Source organism: Protopterus annectens, chromosome 9.part0 (genome assembly GCF_019279795.1).
Source record: "Protopterus annectens isolate FY-2018-M chromosome 9.part0, PAN1.0, whole genome shotgun sequence".
Lineage (NCBI taxonomy): Eukaryota > Metazoa > Chordata > Ceratodontiformes > Protopteridae > Protopterus > Protopterus annectens.
The window spans coordinates 1,052,013,532-1,052,038,695 of NC_056743.1; the positions used below are offsets into that span (position 1 = coordinate 1,052,013,532).

At 44.1% G+C, this 25,164-nt stretch overlaps 1 protein-coding gene across 1 annotated transcript in view; it reads right to left on the reverse strand.

Moving 5' to 3' along the window:
• ITGB7 (integrin subunit beta 7) overlaps positions 1 to 25,164 on the reverse strand; it is a 603,012-nt gene that overhangs the window by 250,575 nt on the left and 327,273 nt on the right. Inside the window, exon 2 of the mRNA XM_044083856.1 lies at positions 4,569 to 4,653. Coding sequence (XP_043939791.1) covers positions 4,569 to 4,653 — 85 coding nt within the window. The remainder of the gene's footprint in view (positions 1 to 4,568; positions 4,654 to 25,164) is intronic.

Here is a 25,164-nt window from a genome sequence, read left to right on the forward strand (position 1 = left end):
TCATTTACCCTCACCCACCTGTTATATTTATTTGGATTTCATCCCTAGGTTCATAGGTTCATAGGTTCATAGTTTGGTACTAGGCTATCAGCCCTAGGGCCTATACAAGCCTAGCCATAACAATTCCCTGGCTATTTCTTCCCACATTATTTACTTTCCTGGACCCCTGTCTAGCAGGGTGACTGACGTGATCCCCTGGGTGAATTTCCTTTCTCCCATCCAATCGTCAAGGTTCCTCTTGAAGAGGTCCAAAGAGGCGCTCTGCTTGACATGTATGGGCAGTCTATTCCAGAGTCTGGGGAGTCTCTGGGTCAGGAACCTATCCCTCCAGCATGTTTTGTTTATTGTGATGACAAGGTTTAGATCCCTGGAGCGTGTAGCTCTGAGGGATTGGGATTTCTTTAAGTGTAGCATGTCCAACAGCTCTGGGTTTGACATGGCCTTGTATGTTAAGCAGAGATCGCCTCTGAGTAGACGATATGTGACAGAGTATAGCTGGAGTTTTTAAGGTGGTCAGCGTAGGGCATCTGCTTTAGGCCTGTGATTCTTTTAGTGAGGTATTTCTGAGGCCTTTCCAGTTGTTGCAGATGTCTTGAGAGGTACATACCAAATGGGGCGTTGTATTCTATAATGGGTCTAATGAGGGATGAGTACAGTGGGACAATGACCTCCTTTTTTCTGGATGAAAAGCCCTTCGTGATGAGGTGTGCCACATAGAAGGATTTCCTGACTGTTGTGGCGATGTGGTTATCAAAGGTGAGACCACTGTCCACCTGTGTCCCTAAGTCTCTTATCATACTTTCTGTGTTTAGTGTACTGCCACCTATATGGTAATTCATGGATACATGTTTTTTCCCAAAGGGGATAACAATACATTTCTTGGCATTGAGCTTGAGCCCATGGCTCTGGCACCAAGCATCTGTTTCTGTAAGGCCCTTTTGTAGAGTATCCATATCATTTGGGATTCAATAATGGCTCCCAGTTTGCAGTCATCTGCAAACTTTGTTAGCCAGAGTCCCTTAGTGTTGACCTGTACTTCAGAGAAGTAGATGCCAAACAAGAGCGCCCAGGACTGAACCCTGAGGTACTCCACTTGTCACTTGTCTGGAGCTGGATTTGGAGTCGGCTACTTTTACAGTGTGGGTTCTATCAGTAAGCCATTTAGCAACCCATTGGGTGACATAGAGATTAATGCCCAACTTAGTAAGTTTATCTATGATTCCAGAGTGGGGGATGGTGTCAAAGGCCTTGGCAAGGTCTAGATAGGCTGTGTGGACCACCTTACCCTTGTCCATGGCTCTGGAGACTGATTCAAAGAAGTCAATCAGGTTCAGGAGACAAGATCAGCCCTTCACGAACCCAAACTGGATGGGGTCCAGTGTTTGAAGGTTGCCAATGTCTTTGTTTATAAGTTCCATGATAATACGCTCCATGGCCTTGCAGATAAGGCTTGTCAGACTGATGGGACGGTAGTTTCTGGGATCCAAGGTGGATCCCCCCTTGTGGATTGGGATAACTGTAGCTTTGCGCCACTCAGTGGGCACGAAACCTGAGGTGAGGCTATGATTAAACATGACACTTAGGTGAGGTGCCAGTTCATATTGTAGTTCATGTAGTACACAGCCCGGGATGTCATCTGGTCCCATGGATGCTGTATTCTTGGCTTTAGAGAGTGCGTTTTGTACCTGTGTGGCCGTTATTACTGGAATTTGGCAATCTTCCGGTATTGAGATGGGCCATTTAGGGGTGAGAGGGGGTGAAGTTGGCACTGAATCGATCTGCCAGGATATTGGCAATATCCTTTGGATCAGTATATTTAATGCCATTCTGTTTTAGCTCAGAGCAGATCTGAGCATTGCCATTTAGATTCTTGACATAGTTATAGAATGCTTTGTGGTTGTCTTTGGAATCTTTGGCAATTTTATTTTCATAACTAGCTTTGGAGGATTTTATGAGGCATCTCAGTTTCTTAGTGAGGCTAGTAAGGAGTTTTTGAATCCTGGGATTTTCCTCTCTTCTCCAAAAGTTTCTTCCTTTTGTTGTAAAGTTTGTTTAGTGCAGGGGACCCCCAGAATGTCGTCCTTTTTAGGATGAGAGCATGTTGGTTCTATTTGGGATGGCACGATTCATGCATGAGTGGATGTGCTCGTACAGTGCCTTAGTGTAGGATTCAGCAGTTGAACTTTCAGTTCCGTCTGCATGGGTGTCATGAAGTTTGTCACTTCTGACTTGAGTAGCATGAAGTTGGCTTTGGAGAAGTTTTTATGGTGGTTTCTTTACTGGGGGTGGGGTGGGGTGTGGATGTTAAGGGTGATTAGCTTATGGTCAGACCTGACAAACGAGGGGGTGACCATAGGTATGGAGCATTGATTTCCCATGTTGGTAATGACCAGGTCTAGGATATTGGAGCCCCTGGTGGGACTTTGGATTAGTTGATCCAGGGCGTTGGAATTTATGAATTCCAAGAACCGTTGCACAAAGGTGTTGGGACATGAGTAGTTTTCCCAGTTAATGGCAGGGTAGTTAAAATCACCCAGTATTAGGGTGTTTGGTTCTATCTTAATATTTTCCAGTATGTTTAGAAAGGTGTAGTGAGAATCTTTGGGTATGGTGGGGGATCTGTAGCAAGCTACAATTTGGATTGCAGTCTTACCTAGTGTTAGTTGCACTTGGAGAATTTCAGACACATTGTGTTGGCCAACTAGCCTGGTGGTGTGAATATCCTTGGTGAATATTGACACTCCTCCACCTTTAGTGTTTCGGTCCTGGTTTGGTGGCCGAAAAGTGTGGTAAGAGTTGTAGCCTGGTATTGCAGGGGTGCTCTCTGGGTCCTTGAACCAGGTCTCAGTTACTGCACAGATATCGATGTTCTCCATTTTTAGGAGTGCCTCGAGAGAGTGCATTTTGAGGTTTAGACTTCTAGCATTGAGTAGCATTACCTTCAGATTTTGCATGCTTGTACCTGTTACGGTGGTGGTTTTGTCCTTTGAAGTTTGCCTAAAAAAGGCACTATAGGGTGGCAAGAGCCTTAGCCAGTAACCTGAATCCCAGGGGCGACAGGTGCAGACCATCTCTGGCAAAGCATCGTGGTCTGTCAGTCATGTTATCCCAGGCAGACAGATACTGGATCCCCTTTGAATGACACCATAAGCTTAGCCAATTGTTGAAGTCAATCATTTTATCCTTATATTGTGGTATCATTCTGGGCGAAGGCAGGATGCTACTCAGGGCTAGGGTCATACCTGCCTGGGCCACATGATCCGAGAGCTCTTCCATGTCTCTTTTCATGTAGTCCAGGTTGGTACGTCTCAAGTCATTCACTCCAACATGGACAATGACAGAGTCATATTTGTACTTGTTGTGGAGTGACTTGAGTGCATGCGTTATGTGGCGGATCCTGGCACCCGACAGGCAGCTGACTGTAATTTTTTCCTTATTCAACCTGGTGAGAGGGACATCAGTGTGCTGGACTATAGAGTCACCTATGACTAAAGTGTTAGGTACATTGTCTTGCCTTAGGGGCTGTTGCTGGGTGGCACACTGGTGTTGTGAACCATGTGACACATTGGTTGTGATTGGTGTTTGTTTGCGTTTCAGCTTCAGAGGTCTTTGTTGCTTGGGCAGGTTACAGTTAAGGGCTTCTGCATATGTGGATTTAGTGTTGCTATATGTGGGTGTTGGTGGTGTGGGTTTAGAAGGGCTATGTGTTGCTTGAGGTTTAGTGTGGGTGTTAACCTTCTCCTCTTGACTGTTTAGCACAATCTTGGGTGGAGAGAGCTTTGCTTCCATTTTGGCTATGTAAGTGCATCTCTCACAGGTTGTAGTGTTGGGTGGTAGGAGGAGAGGGTTGTCTGTGTACATGAGGCAATTGCTGCATTGCCCCAGTATGCCCAGATTCACCAGGTATCTATCCATTATTCCTCTTGCTCAAACCTCTTAATGTTCATATTTTCACTGTTTTTTTTCAGTACACGCCTTTGCTTTTCCTTTGGTTTTAATGTACTTTAGTTTATCTGTCATTTACAAGATACAGAGTTCTGTCTGCTGTTTTTTAGGCACAGACAGTACACAATAACTAGATCTGGAATATTCTCACTGTATGTGCAGCATGGTTTCCTTTCTACTCGCCTGCTGCCGGCACATTTTCTGCCATTACTTATATTTTGTATTACAACCCCCTTGTGTTTCCTTCAGTATATAATTGTACATGTTCTTTACTTTAGTTCACCAGTACCCCTTGCAGTGAAACAGAATGGTCTTTTTCTGTGCCTTTCTTAAACAAACTGAGACAGGACTTGCGGTTAGTGTACCGAATGCTTTCTTTTAAAAAAGGGTTAGCAAAAGCACAATCCAAAGCAGTCTTTATAGAAGTACATACTAGTTAAGTGTTGGAATTCAGGTAATTTATTATGAAATGAAGCTTACAGTTTCTTCTTTACAATGTGAAATTGAAACCTGTGTTCAACAGACACTGGACAAAAGGAACAGAACTAGCTTTGCTTTGTTATTCATGACTACATAGATTTATATTCGATATCCTATAGACTTATATTCAGTGCTCTACTTACCATCTGCCTGGTCAAGCTGTGCATGTGTTCTTTGCAAAGAAATAAGAAACAAGCATCCCAGCCAGAGCGATGCACTCATCCCATTCTAAAGACAAATAGAAAAGAGAGTAGTAGGTATTGTGCAATGAATCACACAACTCACAAAGCTAGCTAGTAAGCTTTAGAACAGATTCCTGTATTCTAGATTTGAAAATGTTCAAGTGCCATGGACATTAGGACTAGACCCTATTATTCCAGGGCCAGTTTCCTTGCTGTAAGAAATGCCACTATCCAGTCGCCTTCCTAGTCTAGGTGTTCAAATATCATATAACCCCTGAATGTGAAACTAAGTGAATCTGTATAAGTACCCATATCAAAGTTACATGCAAAAACAACCAATGATTCACAAATAAGCCTTTCTATTGGAATTGTCAATCTACTGGCATTGTTGTCTAAATATAGGACTGGATAAAATTTAACAGAAATAACTATAAGGCCCTGCTTGGTTAAGTTTCATGAAAAATAGTGGTGTGTGTGTGGCTGTGTGTGTGTGTGTGTGTGTGTGTGTGTGTGTGTGTGTGTGTGTGTGTGTGTGTGTGTGTGTATTTCTTACAGCAGAGCAGATGGGAGTTTCTTCAAAAGAAAATACATAGAAACAGATTTTGATGACAGTTATAGATCATTTGACTTACATACTTTGTGGACCTAATTCTATATGTTGTATAAGCTTAAGATTACCTCTGAAACAATAGCTTACTTTTTTCACATTTTACAAGAATTACTTTACATGTGTCTATATATTGTTGAACTGTTTCAGTGTTATGCATTCACAACTTTCTTATAAATGCTAGTTAATCCATTTACCATCCTTTCTGTGCAAAAACATTTCATATGTCATTGAAGATGTTGACCATCTCTGCTCTTAAACTGTGCTCACATATTCTTGAAATCACATTTGATGATAGTTATAATACTGGACTATTTCTTATTCTGCAAGTATGTATCACTGTCTGTCTTTCTCCAAATGGTCGAGGTGTTTAATTTTTTACCTTCCTCTTTTTGTAGGTGTATTCACATGGCATGTGAGCAGTCACACAGATTATAGGTGTTCACTTTCTGTCTCCTGTCATCCTGATAGGCTTACTACCATGTACTGTTTGGACAGCATGTGCTTTGGGATGTGATTCCCAGCTACTGATACGTACATGAAGAAGGATACCTACTACACCATCTTCATAGAGAGGGCATGCAGGAGTTGGCCACTCATTCCTCCCTTCCTTCTTTATCTGGCACCCTGATATCTGAGTTGGCTTATCAAACTCAGTCTACAGAGGGGCAGAAGGATACCCTTCATTGGTGCCAGTGAATCTTCTGAGTTCTTTAATTTTTTTCATTATAATGCTTCTGATTCACAACTGGTACCATTTTTACTGTCATGCATATGCACATACTAAGTTTCTTGCAACTAAGTTAAAGAGTCTGTATTCAGTAAATTTTAAACTTTTAACCTCAGTATAATTATCATAGAAATAAGTGGAATTTGTGGGACCAGTGAATGCAGAATAATATTCAGGAGGGGAGAAAAGAAATTTAAGGGAAAGTAGGAATTGAAGAATTTATGTAATATTAGAGTGAATGTTACTTATTAAACAAAAACATATATAATGTATAATGTATAATGCATAATGTATAATGTATAAAGTTAATGAAAAAAGTTTAAAATGGTTTGTTATGTTAAGTTGTCATTCTCGCCTTCATTCTTGCTGGATGGGTTCGGAGCCGATCCTCGGCTCCGACTCGGCCTATACTATAGCTTGAAAGCTATTTTTTACCAGCTCGAGGCAGCCCTATATCCCACAATACCATGCGCTAACTCCCCAGATCTCGTTTGCCGCTTTGCTGTGAGGTTGCCTTTTTTTGCCGGCTCAGGTCAATAAAAGAAATTTCAGCAAATTCTTCCTAAACTTGAGGTTAGTTTTTTTTAGATTAGTTCCCTATTGATATTGTTTTACCTAATTACTTATTAGTAATTTTTCGTTAAGCCCTACCCACCCCTTTAGTTAATTTTTATAATCGGGCCTACGGGCTTTAGTTTTTTGTTTACTCTCCCCCTTATTGTGTGTGTGAGTTGTTGTTTTAGTCAGCCCCTTTAACTCCCCCTTGTGTGAAAGTCGAGTGAGTGTGTGTGCTGACTGTGTTACTGTCTTTAGGGTAACAATGTCCAAAGACGCTAAGGTCTTGGGATTCAAGAAGTGTGACTCGTGCTGTCAGAAAATGTGTCTGACAGACGGTCACACTTCTTGCGTCTACTGCTTGGGACCTTTGCACCTGCAGGACTCTTGTTCCATCTGCCACGGATTTAGTTCAAGAGTCCTGCAGGAGCATCGTAATAAGCTTATTTTGAGGGGCTTATTGAAGCTCAATGACTCCCCATCCAAGTCTGGCTCGGCGAAGTCGTCTAAGCCCGCCAAGCCCTCGGCTCCAGTTTCTGAGTCGAGGGCTGGCGAAACTGAGATTGCTCCAACATCAGCTCCAGTCGGAGCCGATGCGAGCAAGATCGTACCCGCTCTGAAACCTGTATCGGAGCCGACATCAGCGCGCAAGCGCTCTAGATCTTCTTCATTAGAGTCCGTCCGATCGGCTCCAAGATCACCCCTTCTATCGGAGCGGAGTCATAGGACTCATTCCTCCAGGTCGTCTAGGCTTTCCGACCACGATATCGAGAGGGTGGTTAGTAGACTCATAAAATCTCAGGCACTGGCCCAAATGCTCCAAAGCCTGTCTCACCAGACTGTGGCTCCCTCGGTGCCGCCTTCGATTCCTCCTCCGACTCTCCAGTCGAGTTCGGAGCCGGAGTTTGTTGGAACCATAACCTTGCCCACGTTGGAGCCGATACTTCCACCTTCGGCTCCGGTGTAGTTGGCTCTGACTTCTTCATTGGTACCTTCCATGGAGAAGTCCGGGCGCCAAGACTCCATTGTCGGCTCCGAGGGGGCGAGTAGCATCGGACCCTTGTCCGACCCTGCTTTCCCTCTTGGAGCATTGGCTCTGGTTAGTTCGGCCCCGACATCATTCTTGGAGCCTTCTCTGTCGGTGCCGGGGGCGGTTCTGGTGTCTTCGGAGCCGGGACTGTCTTCTGTGCCTGATAGGGGGGCTTTCGAGGTGATGAGGAGCATGCTGGATCCAGTGTCCGCTCCAAGGTTGGGTTCTTCAGCTCCTCCCTTTACAGTGCCTGTTACAGTCTCTGGCCATCCTCTTGCAACTGATAGCAGAGATCCAACGCATAGGGTACCCACTTTGGGTGTCTCATCCTCCTCCGAGGCCTCTCCTGAAGCTTCAGGAGAGCCACCTAGGAAAAAAAAGTGCAAGAGGAAGCACGTAGACTCCCCTGAGTCTCTAACCTCGGACACCGACTTGGATGAGTCAGAGGGCTCCCCAGATCCGCCTCTGAAGATGTCTCCTTTTCAGACATACTAGACATCCTGAAACAGAGGGGGAATTGGTCCACACTCAAACCCTCCGAGGACGAGTCGGTTTACCTTGATGCCTTTGGATCTCGCCCTTCCACCTCCTGGGTGTCCCCCCCTTTCGATCCACTGATGGAAGTGGTGGCCAGAAAGGCATGGGCAGCTCCTGACTCCATGGAACCTACCCCTAGGAGGCCTTCAAAATTTATTTCTGCTCCGGTGGACAAGCCATTTCTCACCAAAGGTGTCACGGTAGATGCTATGGTGGTAGCAGCCGCCAATAAGAAGGAATTAGCTGATCCTTCTGTACCTGTTCATCCTCCTAACAAAGAGTCCAGGACCATGGACAGGTACGGTAAGTGGACATTTGCTTCAGCGACCTTTGCTATGCGATCGCTGAACTATTTATGTCATTTCACCTGCCTTCAGAGAGATTTGCTCAAAGAACTGGGTGAAACTGTACAGGATCCTTCTGCTGCGGGGTATCAGGACAAGATTAACTCCCAGCTGGCTACCCTGAATTCCATTGCCAATTCCTCCATGCGGCTTATCTCTTATGCAGCCGATGGAGCGAGTAGGGCCGCAGGCACAGGTGTTGCGTTGAGACATCATGCCTGGATGTGACTCTGTAATTTTGCTGATCCCTTCAAGGCGTTCTTCACCAACACCCTCTTTGATGGTTCAGAATTGTTTGGACCTCAGGTGAAGAATACCCTCACCAGGTGCGAGCAAGATGGTAAGACTCTCTCTGCCGTGGGAGTCCACTTTTCCACACCATCTAGACCATACCCCAAAGGTCAGAGGGGTGGAAAGATGTGGTTCCGTAAACCACAGGGAGTCGCGCCCGCCGCATGTGGTGAAATTCCCCCTAGAGGCAGGGGGGGGACAACAATAGACACTGCCCCAGGGGCAGAGGGGGTCCACAGAACCAGGGTTCCAGGGAGTCCTTCCCTGACCAACCCTTTCAGCATCCCTGAGAAGCTGCCCGACTGTCCACCTTCGGAGGCAGTCGGGGGAAGATTATCTCTATACCCGGAAGCCTGGCAATCCCTCTCTCAAGACAATTGGGTACAGTTGATCATATCTGAGGGTTACAAAATCCCCTTCATTTCCCCTCCAAACCACTTGCCAAGACCCCTCCCAGATGTACCACCCAGACAAAAGGGTCAGGCACAGCTGGAAATAGAAAAGCTGTTAAAAAAAAAAAAAGAGTCATCCAGGCAGTCCCAGCAGACCAGCTAGGATCCGGAATCTACTCCAGGTTCTTTTTGGTACCAAAAAAGACAGGAGACTGGAGAACCATTTTGGATCTCAGCAGACTGAACAAATCTGTGCAGAAGACAAAATTTCAGATGGTAACGCTGCAGTCCATTCTGCCCTTCTTGGGCAGAGACAACTGGATGTGCTCGTTAGACCTACAGGACGTGTACTATCACATAAAGATACACAGGAGCTCAAGGAAGTTTCTCCGCTTTCGGCTGGGAGCCAGTCATTACCAATTCAGAGCCCTGCCCTTTGGTCTCACCACAGCCCCCCGGGTGTTCACCAAATGTTTGGCAGTGGTCACAGCTCACCTGAGACAAAAAGGATTCCAGGTGTTTCCATATTTAGACGACTGGCTCATTACCGCTACCACCAAGCAGCATCTTATCATAACCAGAGATTACACCATTCACATTTGCAACAAGTTAGGTTTTTCCATAAATTTTGCAAAATCCTTCTTATCACCTTGTCAATGTATAAACTTCATAGGCGCCGTGTTAAACACCACAGAAATGTCTGCAACTTTAACACCTCAGAGAGTGATAGATATACGGCAGAATGTCCACCTTCTGATTCAGTCCAACAAAGTTCAAGTCAAGTTAGTACTGAAAACATTGGGCCTCATGGCAGCGGCGATTCCCCTTCTTCCCTTAGCCCGCTTCCACATGAGAATTCTTCAGTGGATGCTTTTCTCTCAGTGGTCCTACCAACAACTTCTTATGACTCACAACATCTTGATAACCCTGACTTGCAAGAAGCACCTCGCCTGGTGGATGGTCTCCCCTCAACTTCTTCAGGGCAGACCCTTTGTTCTTCCCCCTCCAGTTGCCACAGTGACAACGGATGCCTCCCTGATCGGGTGGGGGGGCATTATCAGGGCAGGACTGTCCAGGGCACGTGGCAACAATTAGAATGCCACCTGCACATAAATGTCCTAGAGATGAGAGCAGTGCTTTTATTGTTGCGAGCCCTTCAGGACTCTCTTCCCATGGGCACTATAGCAGTTCAAACGGACAATATGTCGGTAGTGTGGTACATAAACAAGCAGGGTGGAACAAAGTCCTACCCCCTATGTCGAGAAGCACTCAGACTTTGGCAGTGGGCAATCTCCTCTCAACAGTTTCTGATAGCAATGCACATCCCCAGGAGATCCAACGTCATAGCGGACAGATTGAGCAGAACAATTCTCATGCCTCACGAGTGGTCTCTAAATCAAGTGGTAGCAGAGAGAATTTTCCAGAAGTGGGGCCAGCCTTGCTGCGACCTTTTTGCAACACCTCAAAACAGCAAGTGCCTCGACTTCTTCACTCTCTTCCCTCTACCAGGCCACCCCCCCAGACACGCTGTAGTCCACAATTGGCCTCGGGGTCTTCTATACGCTTTTCCCCCTTTTCCGTTGATCCCAAAGTTAATTCAGAAAGCAACCGCATTGAGATCCAAAATGATCCTCATTGCTCCTTACTGGCCTCGACAAGTATGGTTTCCGTTCCTGCACCGATGCCTTCTGGAACAGCCCTGGCATCTGGAACCATTTCCAGATCTTTTGACCCATCTGACGGGCAAGCTGCACCAGTCTCTTCAGTCCCGCAACCTCACAGCTTGGTTGCTCCACTTCCAACCATAGCCAGGCTTCCCTTCATTTCTCTTCCTGTCCACGACATTATTCTTGCCCTCCCATAAGTCTAATATCAGGAAGACTTATGCGAGCAAATGGAAGCGTTTTTCTTTCTGGGCACAAGCTAGGTCCTTAGACCCTTTTAATGCTCCAATTCACAAAGTTCTTGATTTTCTGGCAGAGCTTTTTCATGCAGGTTCATTGGCAGCCACTGTCAGAGTTCAACTAGCTGCCATTGCCAATTTCCATGTAGGACTTTCGGAAACCAGTATTATGTCCCATAAACTCTGTAAAGCTTTCCTCAAGGGCATTTTCTTACTCAGACCTCCCATTAAGGATCCTCCTCCACAATGGGACCTGAATTTAGTGTTATCTTCACTAATTCTTCCTCCCTTTGAGCCTGCAGCTTCTTGTTCCCTCAAGCTCCTCTCTTGGAAGACTCTGTTTTTGGTGGCTATAACTTCTGCCGGAAGAGTGTCGGAGCTTCAAGCCTTGTCTACCCGTTCCCCTTATTTGGTCTTTCATAAAGACAGAGTAGCTCTCAAAACAAACCCTTCCTTTCTACCTAAAGTTTCTTGTGAATCAAATCTGAATCACACTATTCACTTGCCGGTTTTCTTCCCAAATTATTCAAACCGGGCTGAACAGAAACTACATTCCTTGGATGTTCATCGCCAATTGCGGTATTATCTAGACAGAACAAAACAATTCAGGAAGTCAGAAAAAGCTCTTCCTTTCTTATGCTGATGGGAGGAAAGGACTTCCAGTTTCAAAGGTAATCCTTTCCAGATGGTTAGCTTCCATCATTACCTTTATCTACGAGTTGAGACATAAACAACTTCCTTCAAAACCTAAGGCTCATTCAACCAGGGCGCTATCAACTTCAACAGCCTTTCAAGCAAGGTTACCTTTAGATGCCATTTGTGCAGCAGCTACTTGGGCTTCTCAACATACCTTTATTACCCATTACAAACTGGATATAGCCTCCAGAAATAGAGCTGACTTTGGTTCCACTGTACTCAGGAGTCTGTTCCGTTGAGCCACCCAGGACCAAGGTGCTAGGGACGCTGTCCCATCCAGCAAGAATGAAGGCGAGAATGACAACTTAACATTAAGAAGTTATGTACCTACCATAACGTTCCATGTTAGTTGTCTTCTTCTCGCCTTCTTTCTTAAGGCCCCTCCCTCCTGCCCCCTAGCCTAGACAGACTTGAAGGTACTGAGATCTTTCTATTTCATGATGTTGCCCCTTTTTCCAAGGTTCCCATATCATGACTACTACTGCCAGGGAGACTGTTTATATATATATTGTTTTTTTGTTGGTAACAAAAAATTCTATGCTATGTGTTAGCTGCCAAACGAGATCTGGGGAGTTAGCGCATGGTATTGTGGGATATAGGGCTGCCTCGAGCCGGTAAAAAATAGCTCTCGAGCCATAGTATAGGCCGAGTCGGAGCAGAGGATCGGCTCTGAACCCATCCAGCAAGAAAGAAGGTGAGAAGAAGACAACTAACATGGAACGTTATGGTAGGTACATAACTTCTTATTCTTTTCTATAACTGAATGTGTATCTGTATTATTATTGAAATGTGAAGTTATTAAAGGTGGTAAAAAAGATTTCTCAAACAATTTAGTACTATTGCAGAATTGTAGAGGGCAGCTAATGAAAAAGAATTAATCATTTGAATGGCTGCAGAAGTATTGAAAAACATTAGAAGAGTTAATGCAGGATTAAGTTTAGAGAGAGCAATGCCATACATTGATTGGGTTTTCACTGATATGGTAAGTCATGGCTTATAAGAACTTATCGTATTGTTAATGAAGCCCTGAGGACTTCAATAACAATATTTATTTATTTATTAATTTATTATGTTTACTAGGGTAGTGCATAGCTCTCACTGGGCCAACTTCAGGCACAGCCCTGGTGAAAGATGTTATAGGAAAATCAATAAAGATGAATGCAAAGCAAAATACATTTGCATATAGTATAATGTAGCCATACTGCATCTGGAAAAGATAAGAAGAAACTGGAGTAGTAAGTAGCTGTTGCAGATCAATGAAAAACAAAAAGCAGAAATTATAGTTAATGCAGTATAATTTGCCCATTGATTACCATTTATCTGCTATTGTCAGGAAGTCCTTTTTCATCACACAGCTTATATTTAAAGGTACTGCACCAAGACCTAGGTATGTAATCATTTCACTGTACTCGATACTCATTAGGTTGATCACTGAGCATAATGTCAAGCACTTGTCACAGCAGGAATGATCACAGTGCTTTCAGACACAGGTACACACATACACACACACACACACACACACACACACACACACACACACACACACACACACACACACACACACACACACACAAAGGGCCTAAATCATAAAAACTATGCAGACCATCTGAAAGCCTTGTTCCTTGCCCCTCTTCTTAATATCATATAGGCTACTGAGAGGTGGCCTGATTCTTAGACCAATCATTGAGTATAATGCTTCTTTCAGTATGTTCCTGTATAAATACTTGTCATAAGTGGAATGACCGCAGTGCTTTCCCATAAAAAAAGAAGGGCGTAAATAAAAAAAAATATGTAGGCCACCACAAAGCGTTATCTCTCTTCTTGATATCATACAGGCTACTGAGAGGTGACTTACTCTTCACCTGTAGAGCTTTAACAGTCATAGGATCATAGGATCATAGGAAGTTACTATGCCAATGGCCCTAGGGCCCTTACAAGCCTAGCCAAGATCTGCCCTTGTTTCCACAGTCAGCACCTATTGTCATTGTCCAAAAGAGACACAGGTAGAACCCCCCATGGTGAATTTGTGGTTACCCATCAAATTGTTCAGATTGCGCTTGAGGAGGTCCAAAGAGGTGCTTTGCTTTACATGAATTGGGAGTCTGTTCCACAGGTGTGGTAATCTCTGGGAGACACATCCGACCCTCTAGCAGGTTCTAGTAATGTCACATACCAGGTTAAGGTCTTTAGACAGAGTAACCCATGAGCCATTGGACTTATGGATATGGAGCATTTCCCATAAAGCAGAGTCAGAGCTTGCCTTATACGCAAGGCAGAGATTGGCTCTGAGTAGTCTGTATAAATGGAGTAAAGTGACAGTGATTTCAGCCGATCCACTTAGGACAGATGCTGAAGACCTTGAATTCTCCTTGTGAGGAACATTTTTGGAAAGGTACATACCAAAAGGGACATTGTACTCAATTATTGGTCTGATGAGTAAAGAGTACCGGAAGGTTATAACTTCTTTTTTTCTGGAGGCAATGCCATTACTTATGAGATGAGCAATATAGAATGCCCTTCTTACCACTGTGGAGACATGGTGATCAAAGATAAGGTTGCTGCCAACCTGTGTGCCCAGGTCTTTCACCACTGAGTGCATGCTTAGGTTGTTTCTATTGATCTGGTAGTTAGCCAGAATATTGCCCTTACTGAAAGGGAGGATAATACATTTTTTTGCATTGAGTTTAAGTACCTGTTTTGGACCTATTACAGATTTGTAAGTTCAGTTTGTATCATAAACATCTACTCAAGGGATCTCAATTCTTTTGCAAAATAAATAGAATATTTTGAATGCAATGGTATGCATCACAGAGAATACCACTTCTAGGAAACCATCTTCTAGTCAACATAAAGCAAAGTACTTTTCTTACTCTATTCAATTGTAATTTGGAAGAATGGATGACTAACTGCAAATTCACCCTGGGTTTAGCACTGTTGTCTCTCAATGGATGTGGGGAAACATGCAAATGTCCCAACATTTCCTTATTTGGCCCATTTCTGGATTATACTTATGCAAAATAATGTAAGGCTATCTCTCTCTAACTCTGTAATTCAAAGTGGCATCATAAAAAGCAACCAATCAAACAAAAGAGTGAACTACTCGATACGTATTTAACTCACAAATTAATCTTTTAATCTTTGTTTATTCAATACCAAACCTGACATTTCCATGGCATTTATATTCTTTGCTACACAGTAAATGTTTAGCATCACTGCCCTAATGTCAGGTTTGACCATTTCTAACACATAAAAAATCAAACATTTAAAATTAGTGCATTTAGTGCCTTGTCATTTTACCCTTTTATTTGATTGGTTATTTTCTTATGTCACTTTTACTTAATTAAAAAACTATGGTTAAATTTAATTTCAAAGACTAATGAAGTCTGAATCTTGAAGACAATAGCAGTTACGCAAGTTTTTTATTGTTTTTTTATTTTATTTAATAAAGTGCCATTTCATAGTTATAAGTCATTCTGTTTACTTTTTTATGTTTATTTATTTTTTGGGGGGAGTTAACAGTAGCCGGTTTGGGTTCATTTTTTGTTGTATATTATGTATATGATGCCAAGGATAATTATAAAATAAACTATATTTCAAAAGAGAAAGGAGATAGTGTATATTTATTGATTATTTACTAGCGATAGTTTAAGCTAATAGGTCTTTCATTCCTGAGTAGAGAATAGCAGTGAGACAACAAAAACAGAGGTTGTTGGAATGGCTAGAGTGGTTAGGTTACATGGCCTGCATCTACTTAGAGTGGTTAGGTTACGTGGCCAGTATCTACTTATGTTAAGTGGCCTGCCTGAAAACAGTTGCACTGGGCTTGTTTGTGGAGATATGTTTTAACCATGGCCTAAATCTGGAATAAACAAATAACTGTTTTAGATGAAGTAGAAGGGATTCCCAAAGTTTAGGGACTATAATTGAAATTGTATGGTTGGTGTATTGTAGCTCAGTTCTAGGAGGTGGAAGAGTGAAATTAATGTGGAAGACACTTCTTAAATTGTAGGGGGGTGTTTTTGTGGTGAGCTTTGCTGTAAGGGGAGTTGTTTCAAGATGGAGACACTTGAAGGGAAGTGAATTTACTAGGAGAATGGCTCTTTGTTCTATCAGTAACCATTTTGTTTTATAGAGAGGGAAGCAGTGGTGTTCCTTTGGGGAAGAGAGTGCAATGAGCCAACATACTTTAATTATCTGAAATGTTGGAAAGCTCATGAGGCAGGTAGCAACTAATATGGGAAGTCCATACTTAAGCCAGGCTAAAAGGATCCCTTTCTCTCAAAATGTTTTAGCTAGTTTGGAGATATGGGGCAATCTTCTGGTTTCAGAAAAGTAAGGAGTTGATTTTCTTTCTAGTCTTATCTATGTGGGTTTGGAAGTTAAGTGACTGATATAGCCAGATACCAAGATATTTGAAGGTAGAAGAAGTTGCAAGTGGGGAGTTTTTGTCATCTTTGGTATCTGGGCTGACGGTGCTTTAGCAAGTGTTGGGTACAAGTAAGCATACTTTTTGTTTTATTGGGACTGTATCTTATCACCATGAACCCTAAGAGCTGCATATTTATTTATTTATTTATTGACATGTGATTACAAGGAAAGTCCATTTTCAGCGAAAGCTCGAGAAGAAAAGCTCAAAAGTATTATAAAACATTTTAAGAATAATAATTTTACAGTCTTTAAAAATAATACAAAAAACAAATACAGTTTCAATAAGTAAACCAAATTAGACATAATATGAAAACATTGGTTAAGAGTAGATACAGGTTATATCACAATGATTTAACAGTTAGAGAAATTTTAGCCTGTTTATAGAGACATAGGTAAGCTAGTATAACACAAAAAGAAATTATGATGAAATACAAAGTGAGAGAAAATGAGAAGTTATGTACCTACCATAACGTTCCATGTTAGTTGTCTTCTCTCGCCTTCTTTCTTGCTGGATGGGTTCGGAGCCGAACTTCGGCTCTGACTCAGCCTATACTAAAACTCGAGAGCTAATTTTACCGGCTTGAGGCAACCCTATATCCCATGATGCTAGGTGGTAACTACCCAGATCTTGTTTGGTAGCTAAGAAACCATAGCCAATTCAGTCTCCCCTCTGAGGTGGAGGAGGAGAAGGAAGAACTCCCGAAATATCACTACCTGAAGCTGTATCTACCCCAGGACCAACTGTCTGAGCTAGGAATAGTGCAAGATAAGGTCCCCTGTAAGAAGGAGAAAAACCTCTTGGTCTGTCCAGGCTAGGGGAATGGTGGGTGGGACGCAAGAAAGAAGGCGAGAGAAGACAACTAACATGGAACGTTATGGTAGGTACATAACTTCTCAATGTTAAGTTGTCAATCTCGCCTTCATTCTTGCTGGATGGGACCGCGTCCCTAGCACCTTCATCCTGGGTGGCTCATTGGAACAGACACTTGAGAACGGTGGAACCAAAATTTGCCCTGCTTCTGGAGGCCATGTCCAATTTGTAATGTGTAACGAAAGTATGAGGAGAGGCCCATGTGGCAGCCGCACAGATAGTGTCTATTGGTAATCTAGCTTGAAAAGCTGTAGATGTAGCCAATGCTCTGGTTGAATGGGCTCCTGGCCTAGAAGGCAATTCTTTACCTCTGAATTGATAAATACAGGTAATCACAGAAGGCAGCCACCTAGACAGGGTTACTTTAGATACCTGAAGGCCCTTTCTACTCTCAGCATAAGATAAAAAGAGTTGATCAGATTTCCTGAATTGTTTAGTTCTGTCCAGATAGAAGCGGAGCTGACGATGAACATCCAGACAATGTAGTTTTTGCTCCGCCCTGTTTGAATAATTAGGAAAGAAAACTGGAAGATCAATAGATTGATTTAAATTTGTCTGAGAAGCCACCTTGGGTAAAAAAGACGGGTTAGTTCTTAGAGAAACCCTGTCTTTGTGGAACACTAAATAAGGAGGGCGAATACAGAGGGCATGAAGTTCAGATACTCTCCTAGCCGATGTAATAGCGACTAGGAATAGTGTCTTCCAGAAAAGCAACTTCAAGGAACAGGAGGCCGCAGGTTCAAAGGGAGGGAGAATCAAGGATGCTAAAACTAAGTTTAAATCCCACTGTGGTGTGGGGTCTTTGATCGGAGGCCTGAGTAAAAAGATACCTCTGAGGTATGCCTTGCAAAGCTTATGGGACATGATGTTGGAGTCCGACAAGCCTATGTGAAAACTTGAGATGGCTGCTAGCTGAACTTTTACTGTGGAGGAAGAAGACCCTGAGTGAAAGATTTCGGCCAGGAAAACCAAGACCGAATGTATTGGAGCAGTGAAGGGATCTATGTTCCTAGCCTTTGCTCAAAAGGAAAAGTGTTGCCATTTACTAGCATAGATCCTTCTGGTGGAAGACTTAAGGGAAGCCACGATAATATCGCGGACAGAATTCAAAATCATAGGAAGCCTGGCTAGGGATGGAAGTAGAGCAACCAAGCTGTGAGGTTGAGAGATTGGATGGATTGGTGCAGCTGCCCTGATTGATGGGTCAAAAGATCTGGCATTGGATCCAGATGCCAAGGCTGCTCCAAAAGATAGTGATGCAGGAAAGGGAGCCATATCTGTCGAGGCCAATAAGGGGCAATGAGGATCATCTTGGCCCTCAAGGTGGTAGCTTTCTGAATTGTTTGTGTGATTAACGGAAAGGGGGAAAGGCATAAAGAAGTCCCCGAGGCCAATCGTGGACTAGAGCATCTCTGGGGGGATGGCCTGGAAGGGGGAAGAGAGTGAAGAAGTTGAGACACTTGCTGTTTTGTGGTGTTGCAAAAAGATCGCAGCAAGGAAACTCCCACTTCTGAAATATATTGTCCGTCACCGATTGCTTGAGAGACCACTCGTGAGGCATGAGAACAGCTCTGCTCAGCCTGTCCGCTATGACGTTGGACTTCCCGGGGATGTGCGTTGCTATCAGAAACCGCTGAGAAGAGATCGCCCATTGCCAGAGTCTGAGTGCTTCTCGACACGGGGGATATGACCTGGTTCCGCCCTGTTTGTTGATATACCATACTATGGACATATTGTCCGTCTGAATTGCAATCGTCCCCACCAGGGGAAGAGAGTCTTGAAGGGCTTGCAACATCAAAAGCACTGCTCTCATCTCCGGGACATTTATGTGCAAGTGGCATTTGAAGGGTTGCCATGTGCCATGGACTGTCCTGCCCTGAAAATGCCCCCCCCCCCCAAATCAGGGAGGGATCCATTGTGACTGTGGCGACCGGGGCGGGAGGAGTAAAAGGTCTGCCTTGATGGACTTGAGGGGACACCATCCACCAAGATAGATGTTTTCTGCAAGATAGAGTTATTAGGATCTTGTGTGTCATAGGGAGCTGTTGGAAGGACCACTGGGAGAAAAGCATCCATTGAAGAAGCCGCATGTAAAAGCAGGCAAGGGGAAGAAGCGTGATGGCTGCCGCCATGAGACCTAATCCCTTCAGAACATACCTGGCCTGAACTTTGTTGTTCTGAAGAAGGGCGTGAACATGACTTTGAATATCTAAGACCCTCTGCTCTGTTAACTTTGCTAAGAGCTGAACAGTGTCCAAGGTGGTGCCTATGAAAGTAATAGACTGACAAGGCGATAAGGCAGACTTTTCAAAATTTAGATAGATACCTAGCTCTTTGCAAATTTGGATGGTGTAGTCTCTGGCTAGAAGGAGTTGATGCCTGGTGGTGGCAGTGAGGAGCCAGTCATCTAGATATGGAAACACCTGGCATCCTTGACATCTCAGGTGAGCCGTAACCACTGCCATACATTTAGTGAACACTCGAGAGGCTGTAGTGAGACTAAAGGGCAGGGCTCTGAACTGGTAGTGACTGGCTCCCAGCCTGAAGCGGAGAAACCTTCTGGAGCGCCTGGGCATTTTGATGTGATAGTACGCATCCTGAAGGTCCACTGAGCACATCCAATTGTCCTTGCCCAGAAGGGGTAAAATGGACTGTAGCATGACCATCCGGAACCTCGTTCTTTTTACAAACTTGTTTAGATTGCTGAGATCCAATATTAGCCTCCAGTCCCCTGTTTTTTTTGGTACCAAAAAGAACTTTGAGTAGACTCCGGATCCTAGCTGGTCTGCTGGGACTGGCTGGATGGCTCTCTTTTTTAGCAGCTTTGATATTTCTAGTGCTGCTTGCTCCCTTAGACTGGGTGGAATGCCTGGAAGAGACCCCATTTAAATTGTAGGGGTTTGGATAAAGGGGATTTTGTAACCCTCAGATATGATCGACTGCACCCATTTGTCTTGAGTGAGGGAGAGCCGGGCTTGTGGGTACAGCGATAATCTTCCCCCAACTGCCTCCGAAGGTGGACAGTCGGGCAACACCTCAGGGATGCTGGAAGGGTTTGTCAGAGAGGGTTTCTCTGCTACCCTGGTTCTGCGGACCCCCCCTGCCTCTTGGACGGTGTCTGTTGTTGTTGTTCCCCCCTCTGCCTCTAGGGGTGAACTGACCTCTTGCGTCAGGCGTGACTCCTTGAGATTTACGGTACCACATTTTTCCACCCTTTTGACCCTTAGGATATGGTCTAGATGGGGTAGAAAAACGGACTCCTATGGCAGAAAGAGTCTTGCCATCTTGTTTGCATCTGGTCAAAGTATCTTTCATTTGAGGTCCAAACAATGCTGAACCATCAAAGGGGGAGTTAGTGAAAGACGCCTTGAAGGGGTCTGCGAAGTTACAAAGCCGCATCCAGGCATGATGCCTCAAAGCCACACCTGTGCCTGCGGCCCTACTCGCACCATCGGCTGCATATGAAATAAGCCACATGGAGGAGTTGACAATGGAATTCAGGGTTCCTAGCTGTGAGTTAATTTTTTCCTGAGACCCAGCAGCTGATGGATCCTGTAGGACCTCACCCAGTTCTTTAAGAATGTCTCTTTGAAGATGGGTGAAGTGGCATAAGTAGTTCAGCGACCGCATGGCAAAGGTCGCTGACGAGAACATCCGCTTGCCGTACCTATCCATTGTCCTAGATTCCTTGTTAGGTGGATGGATAGGTACTGAAGGATCAGCCAGTTCCTTCTTAGTGGCCGCCGTTACCACCATGGCATCAACTGGGACACCTTTGGATAAAAATTGCTTATCGGAAGGGGCTGTTATAAATTTAGAAGGCCTCCATGGGGTGGGTTCCATCGAGTCAGGGGCTGTCCACACCTTCCGTGCCACCACTTCCATAAGGGGGTCGAAGGGCGGAGACACCCAGCAGGTGGAGGGTCGAGAACCAAAAGCCTCCAGGTAAACCGACTCGTCCTCGGAAGGATTAAGGGAAGACCAGTTTCCCCTCTGTTTAAGGATTTCAAGGATGTCAGAAAAGGAGACATCCTCAGAGGGGACCTTGGGGATCCTTCCGACTCATCCAAGTCGGTATCAGATGTGACGGACTCAGGGAGTCCACATGCTTCCTCTTACATGTCCTCTTACGCGAGGGTTCACCTGATGGATCAGGGGAAACCTCGGAAGAGGAGGATATTCCCAATGGGGAAACCTGAGGCGTTGGGTCTCGATGGCCGGGGGCAAGAGAGTGGGAAGAGACATCAGCAGGTACTACTGTGGGAGGAGCTGATGGAGCTGACCGTAGAGCAGGCACTGGGGCCAAAACGCTCCTCATGACCTCAAAGGCGCCCCTGTGAGGCAGGCTAGAGAGCTCCCACTCCGAAGAGCTAGGAACCCCAGCCGGCACCGACAAGAATGGCTCCAAAGCCGATGTCGGGGCCGAACTCACCAATGCCGATGCTCTGAGAGGGAGAATGGGGTCGGACAAGGGTCCAATGCCACTCGCCCCCTCGGAGCCGGTGAGAGAGTCCAAGTGCCCGGATCCCACCAAGGATGGCACCATGGACGAAATCGGAGCAGACGAAGGAGCCGAAGGGGGAGGTATCGGCTCTGACGTCAAAATGGTCACGGCTCTGAGGAGCTCCGGCTCCAAACACTGGGGTAGAGTTGAAGGAGGAATAGTTTGTTGTATGGACGTAGCCGCTGTCTGATGAGACGGGCTATGAAGCATTTGGGCCAGTGCCTGAGACTTTAATAGTCTACTTACTACCCTCTCATGGTCATGATTGGAAAGCCTGGAAGACCGATTGGAATGGCTCCGATGGCTCCGCTCCGAGAGTAACAGTGACCTCGGAGCTGAATGTATGGAGTCCAGAAATGGAGATCTGGACCTCTTGTGTGCGGAGGGCATCAGGGTTAATGGAGCCGATGGAGCCGTGGACATGTCGGCTCCAGCCGGTGCCGACTTTGAAGACAGAGTCTTAGAGGTATCGCCTCCGGCTGGAGCCGATGCAGGTAGCAGCGATACAGAGGTATCGGCTCCAGCCGGAGCAGATAATTTTGCAGGTGATGAGCCACCATCCGAGGGCTTAAAACTCGGAGCTGATGGTTTAGGTGGTTTTGAAGGCTTCCCCGGCACGGACTTAGCCGGGGAACCTTCGGGCTTTAACAAGCCCCTAAGTATCAATTTATTCCTGCGCTCCTGCAGGACTCTTGAGCTGAATGCATGGCACACTGAGCAAGAGTCCTGCAGGTGCAGGGGTCCCAGGCAATAAACACAAGAAGTGTGACCATCTGTCAGAGACATCTTCTGACAGCACAACTCACACTTCTTGAAGCCTGAGACCTTTGTCTCTTTCGACATTGTGTAGTCGAAAGGAAAACCCAAAGTTAGAAGAAAACACACACACACACACACACACACACACACACACACACACACACACACACACACACACACACACACACACACACACTCCAACAAATAGGGATACAGGGATACTGAGGGAACACACACACAGCAAAGAATCCCTGTGAGTGAATTAAAATAAAACGGAAGGGCCTAAGGCCTAACCTAGGGAAAGGGAGTATGACAGGGATAAGGGATAAAAAATAGGGACTAAACTTTAAATTAAACAGAAACTAGCCTATAAAAGATTAAAAAGAATACTAAGGGAAAAACTAAAGAGAATACTAAGATTTTTGTGAAAAAATAGCCACTAACCTGTGAGCCGGTAAAAAGAGCAACCTCGCTAGCGTAAGCGGCAAACGAGATCTGGGTAGTTACCGCCTAGCATCATGGGATATAGGGTTGCCTCGAGCCTTTAAAATTAGCTCTCGAGCTTTAGTATAGGCCGAGTCGGAGCCAAGGTTCGGCTCCGAACCCATCCAGCAAGAATGAAGGTGAGATTGACAACTTAACATGCAGGCTTATGGTATATTTAGATAGAAAGCCAAGGGAGAGAAATTGATAGAAGTAAGGAAATGAGTGAAGAAGGGAGAGTAAGGAGATGTGAAGTATGAATAGGTCTTTGTCACATTTAGGAATATAGTTTATCCTGGTGTTGAGCAAGAACAGACACAGTTTTCGGCTAGGAAGCCTTTCAGAATGATTTTGAAAGATGGAAGGGAGGGTATTGACTTAATGGATAGATATAAGGAGTTCTAGGCCTTAGAAACATGGTATGAGTACAGACAATGCCCAGCAGATTTGATAGGTTTGTGGACAGACAGGAGTTTGTGCTCACTGGAGCATAATGACTGACTAGAAACATAGTTGTGTAGAGTGTTATTTAATGCTGGACAAGCAGATGGTTTCTGGATAATTTTGTAGGAGTAGTTCTTACCAATTTAGACTTTTTAGTGCTATGCAGTGGTGGGCTTTGAATGGGGTATTTGAGCAAGTTTAGCTACTTTGTTATAGCATTGCTTAAGCTTTGATTTTTGTGATGCCTGAAGGGGTCAGTAAGGATGGGAGCACCATAAAGAAGTATGGGGAGGAGATAAGCAGTGACAAGTGTAGTTTTAGTTGTGTCAATGAGAAAGTTTTTTGCTCTGTAAAGCATCCCTAGTTTTTGATGAGTTTTACTTATGTAATTTTGTATATGTAGGTCAGATTTAAGATTATCATTCACTATCATTCCTAGTAATGTACATTTAGTAAATAGTGGCATCAGTGTTGTATTATCAAGAAAGAGGACTTCAGATTTTGTTTTATTTTTTCATGGGAGAGGGATTGGGTTGAGCATGAGTTGTGAGTTAAAAATCCATGTTTCAGCAGTGGTTAAAGCTTCCAGAGTAATATTTGAAGGTGTACCACATTGTCAGATGTGCACATGAGTGTGGCATCATCTGTATACTGTTTTAGCAAGGCCTGTTGTATAGATGTGTGGAGGGTGTTGGAGAGAATGTTAGAGAGGAGGGGACCAAGAATAGAGCCTTGTGGTACACCGGTGGTAACTGGAAAGTATGGAGAGAGGGTGGAGTGCCATTTAAATGAGTGATACCTATTGGAGAGGTAGCATTTGAACCATATATGGGTGGGTTGAGTGAGAGACCTAATGAGGATATTAGAAGTAGAAGTTTGCTGTGACAAAAGGGTTTAGACAAGTCTAGAAATAAGGAGGAGACCAGTTTGCTGTTATCTCCAGCTTTATTTACAATATCTATATATGTTAGAAGTGCAATGTTAGTACTGTGGGAAGGACAGAAGCCATGTTGTATTTGTGACAGTAGTTCTTCGTGCAGGAAATAATTTAGCAATTATTTTTGAATACATTTTTCAAGTATTTTGGACAGGGGAGATAAGACTGCTATAGGTCTAAAATTAGTAATGTCTGTTGAATTTCCTCCTTTGTGCAGAGGGATAATGTGTGACTTTGTCCTGAGAGAGGGAAACTGGGATTCCTTGATTGACTTATTTATAAGGATTGAGACAGGGTAGCAATGCTAATGGCTGCTATTTTAACATATTCATTTGGAAGGTCATCAGTTGAAGAAGAGCATGGTTTGAGTTTGTTTAAGGTTCATAGATAGGTTCATAGAGTCGTACTAAGCTAACTGCCCTTGCGAGCCCTTTTAAGCCTAGCCCATTGTGAGACTCAAACCCTGCACCTTCTGTTTGTAAGGTAAACAACTTAACCATTAGGTCACCCTCCCATTTTATATAGGATGTGGGCACAGGTTTGAAGGTGAAAGTGGATGTGGTGATAGGTGGTTGCTGGACAGGGTTAGGATTAGATGTTGGGGAATACTTGGATAGAGATGCTGTACTATCTATGAAATAAGAGTTTAATTACATTGTGGTTTCAAGTGATGATCTATTAGGAGAGGGGTTAGGGTTGAAGTTATGACCAGGATGCAAGATTTCTTTAATGTCTGTCCAGAACATTTTAGGATTGTATTTACTATTATTCTGAAAATTTTCATTATATTAGTGTTCTGTATTTTTTGTCATTCTTTCCATGCTTTTTCTGTATCCTGCATTAGCATTCTACTCTTTTTTTGGACAGCCAAATTTCATTCATTATTTGTATTAGTGTCATCCTTTTAGGACAGTCAGGAAAGTCATATTGAATTTATTCATAACATCATCTAAAGGGATGATTTTTAGGAAGTTCCAGTTAATAGATGATTGGTTAGTGATGAATATTTCTGAGTTAAACTTGGAAAGGCTGTGTGTTGTTTTGTA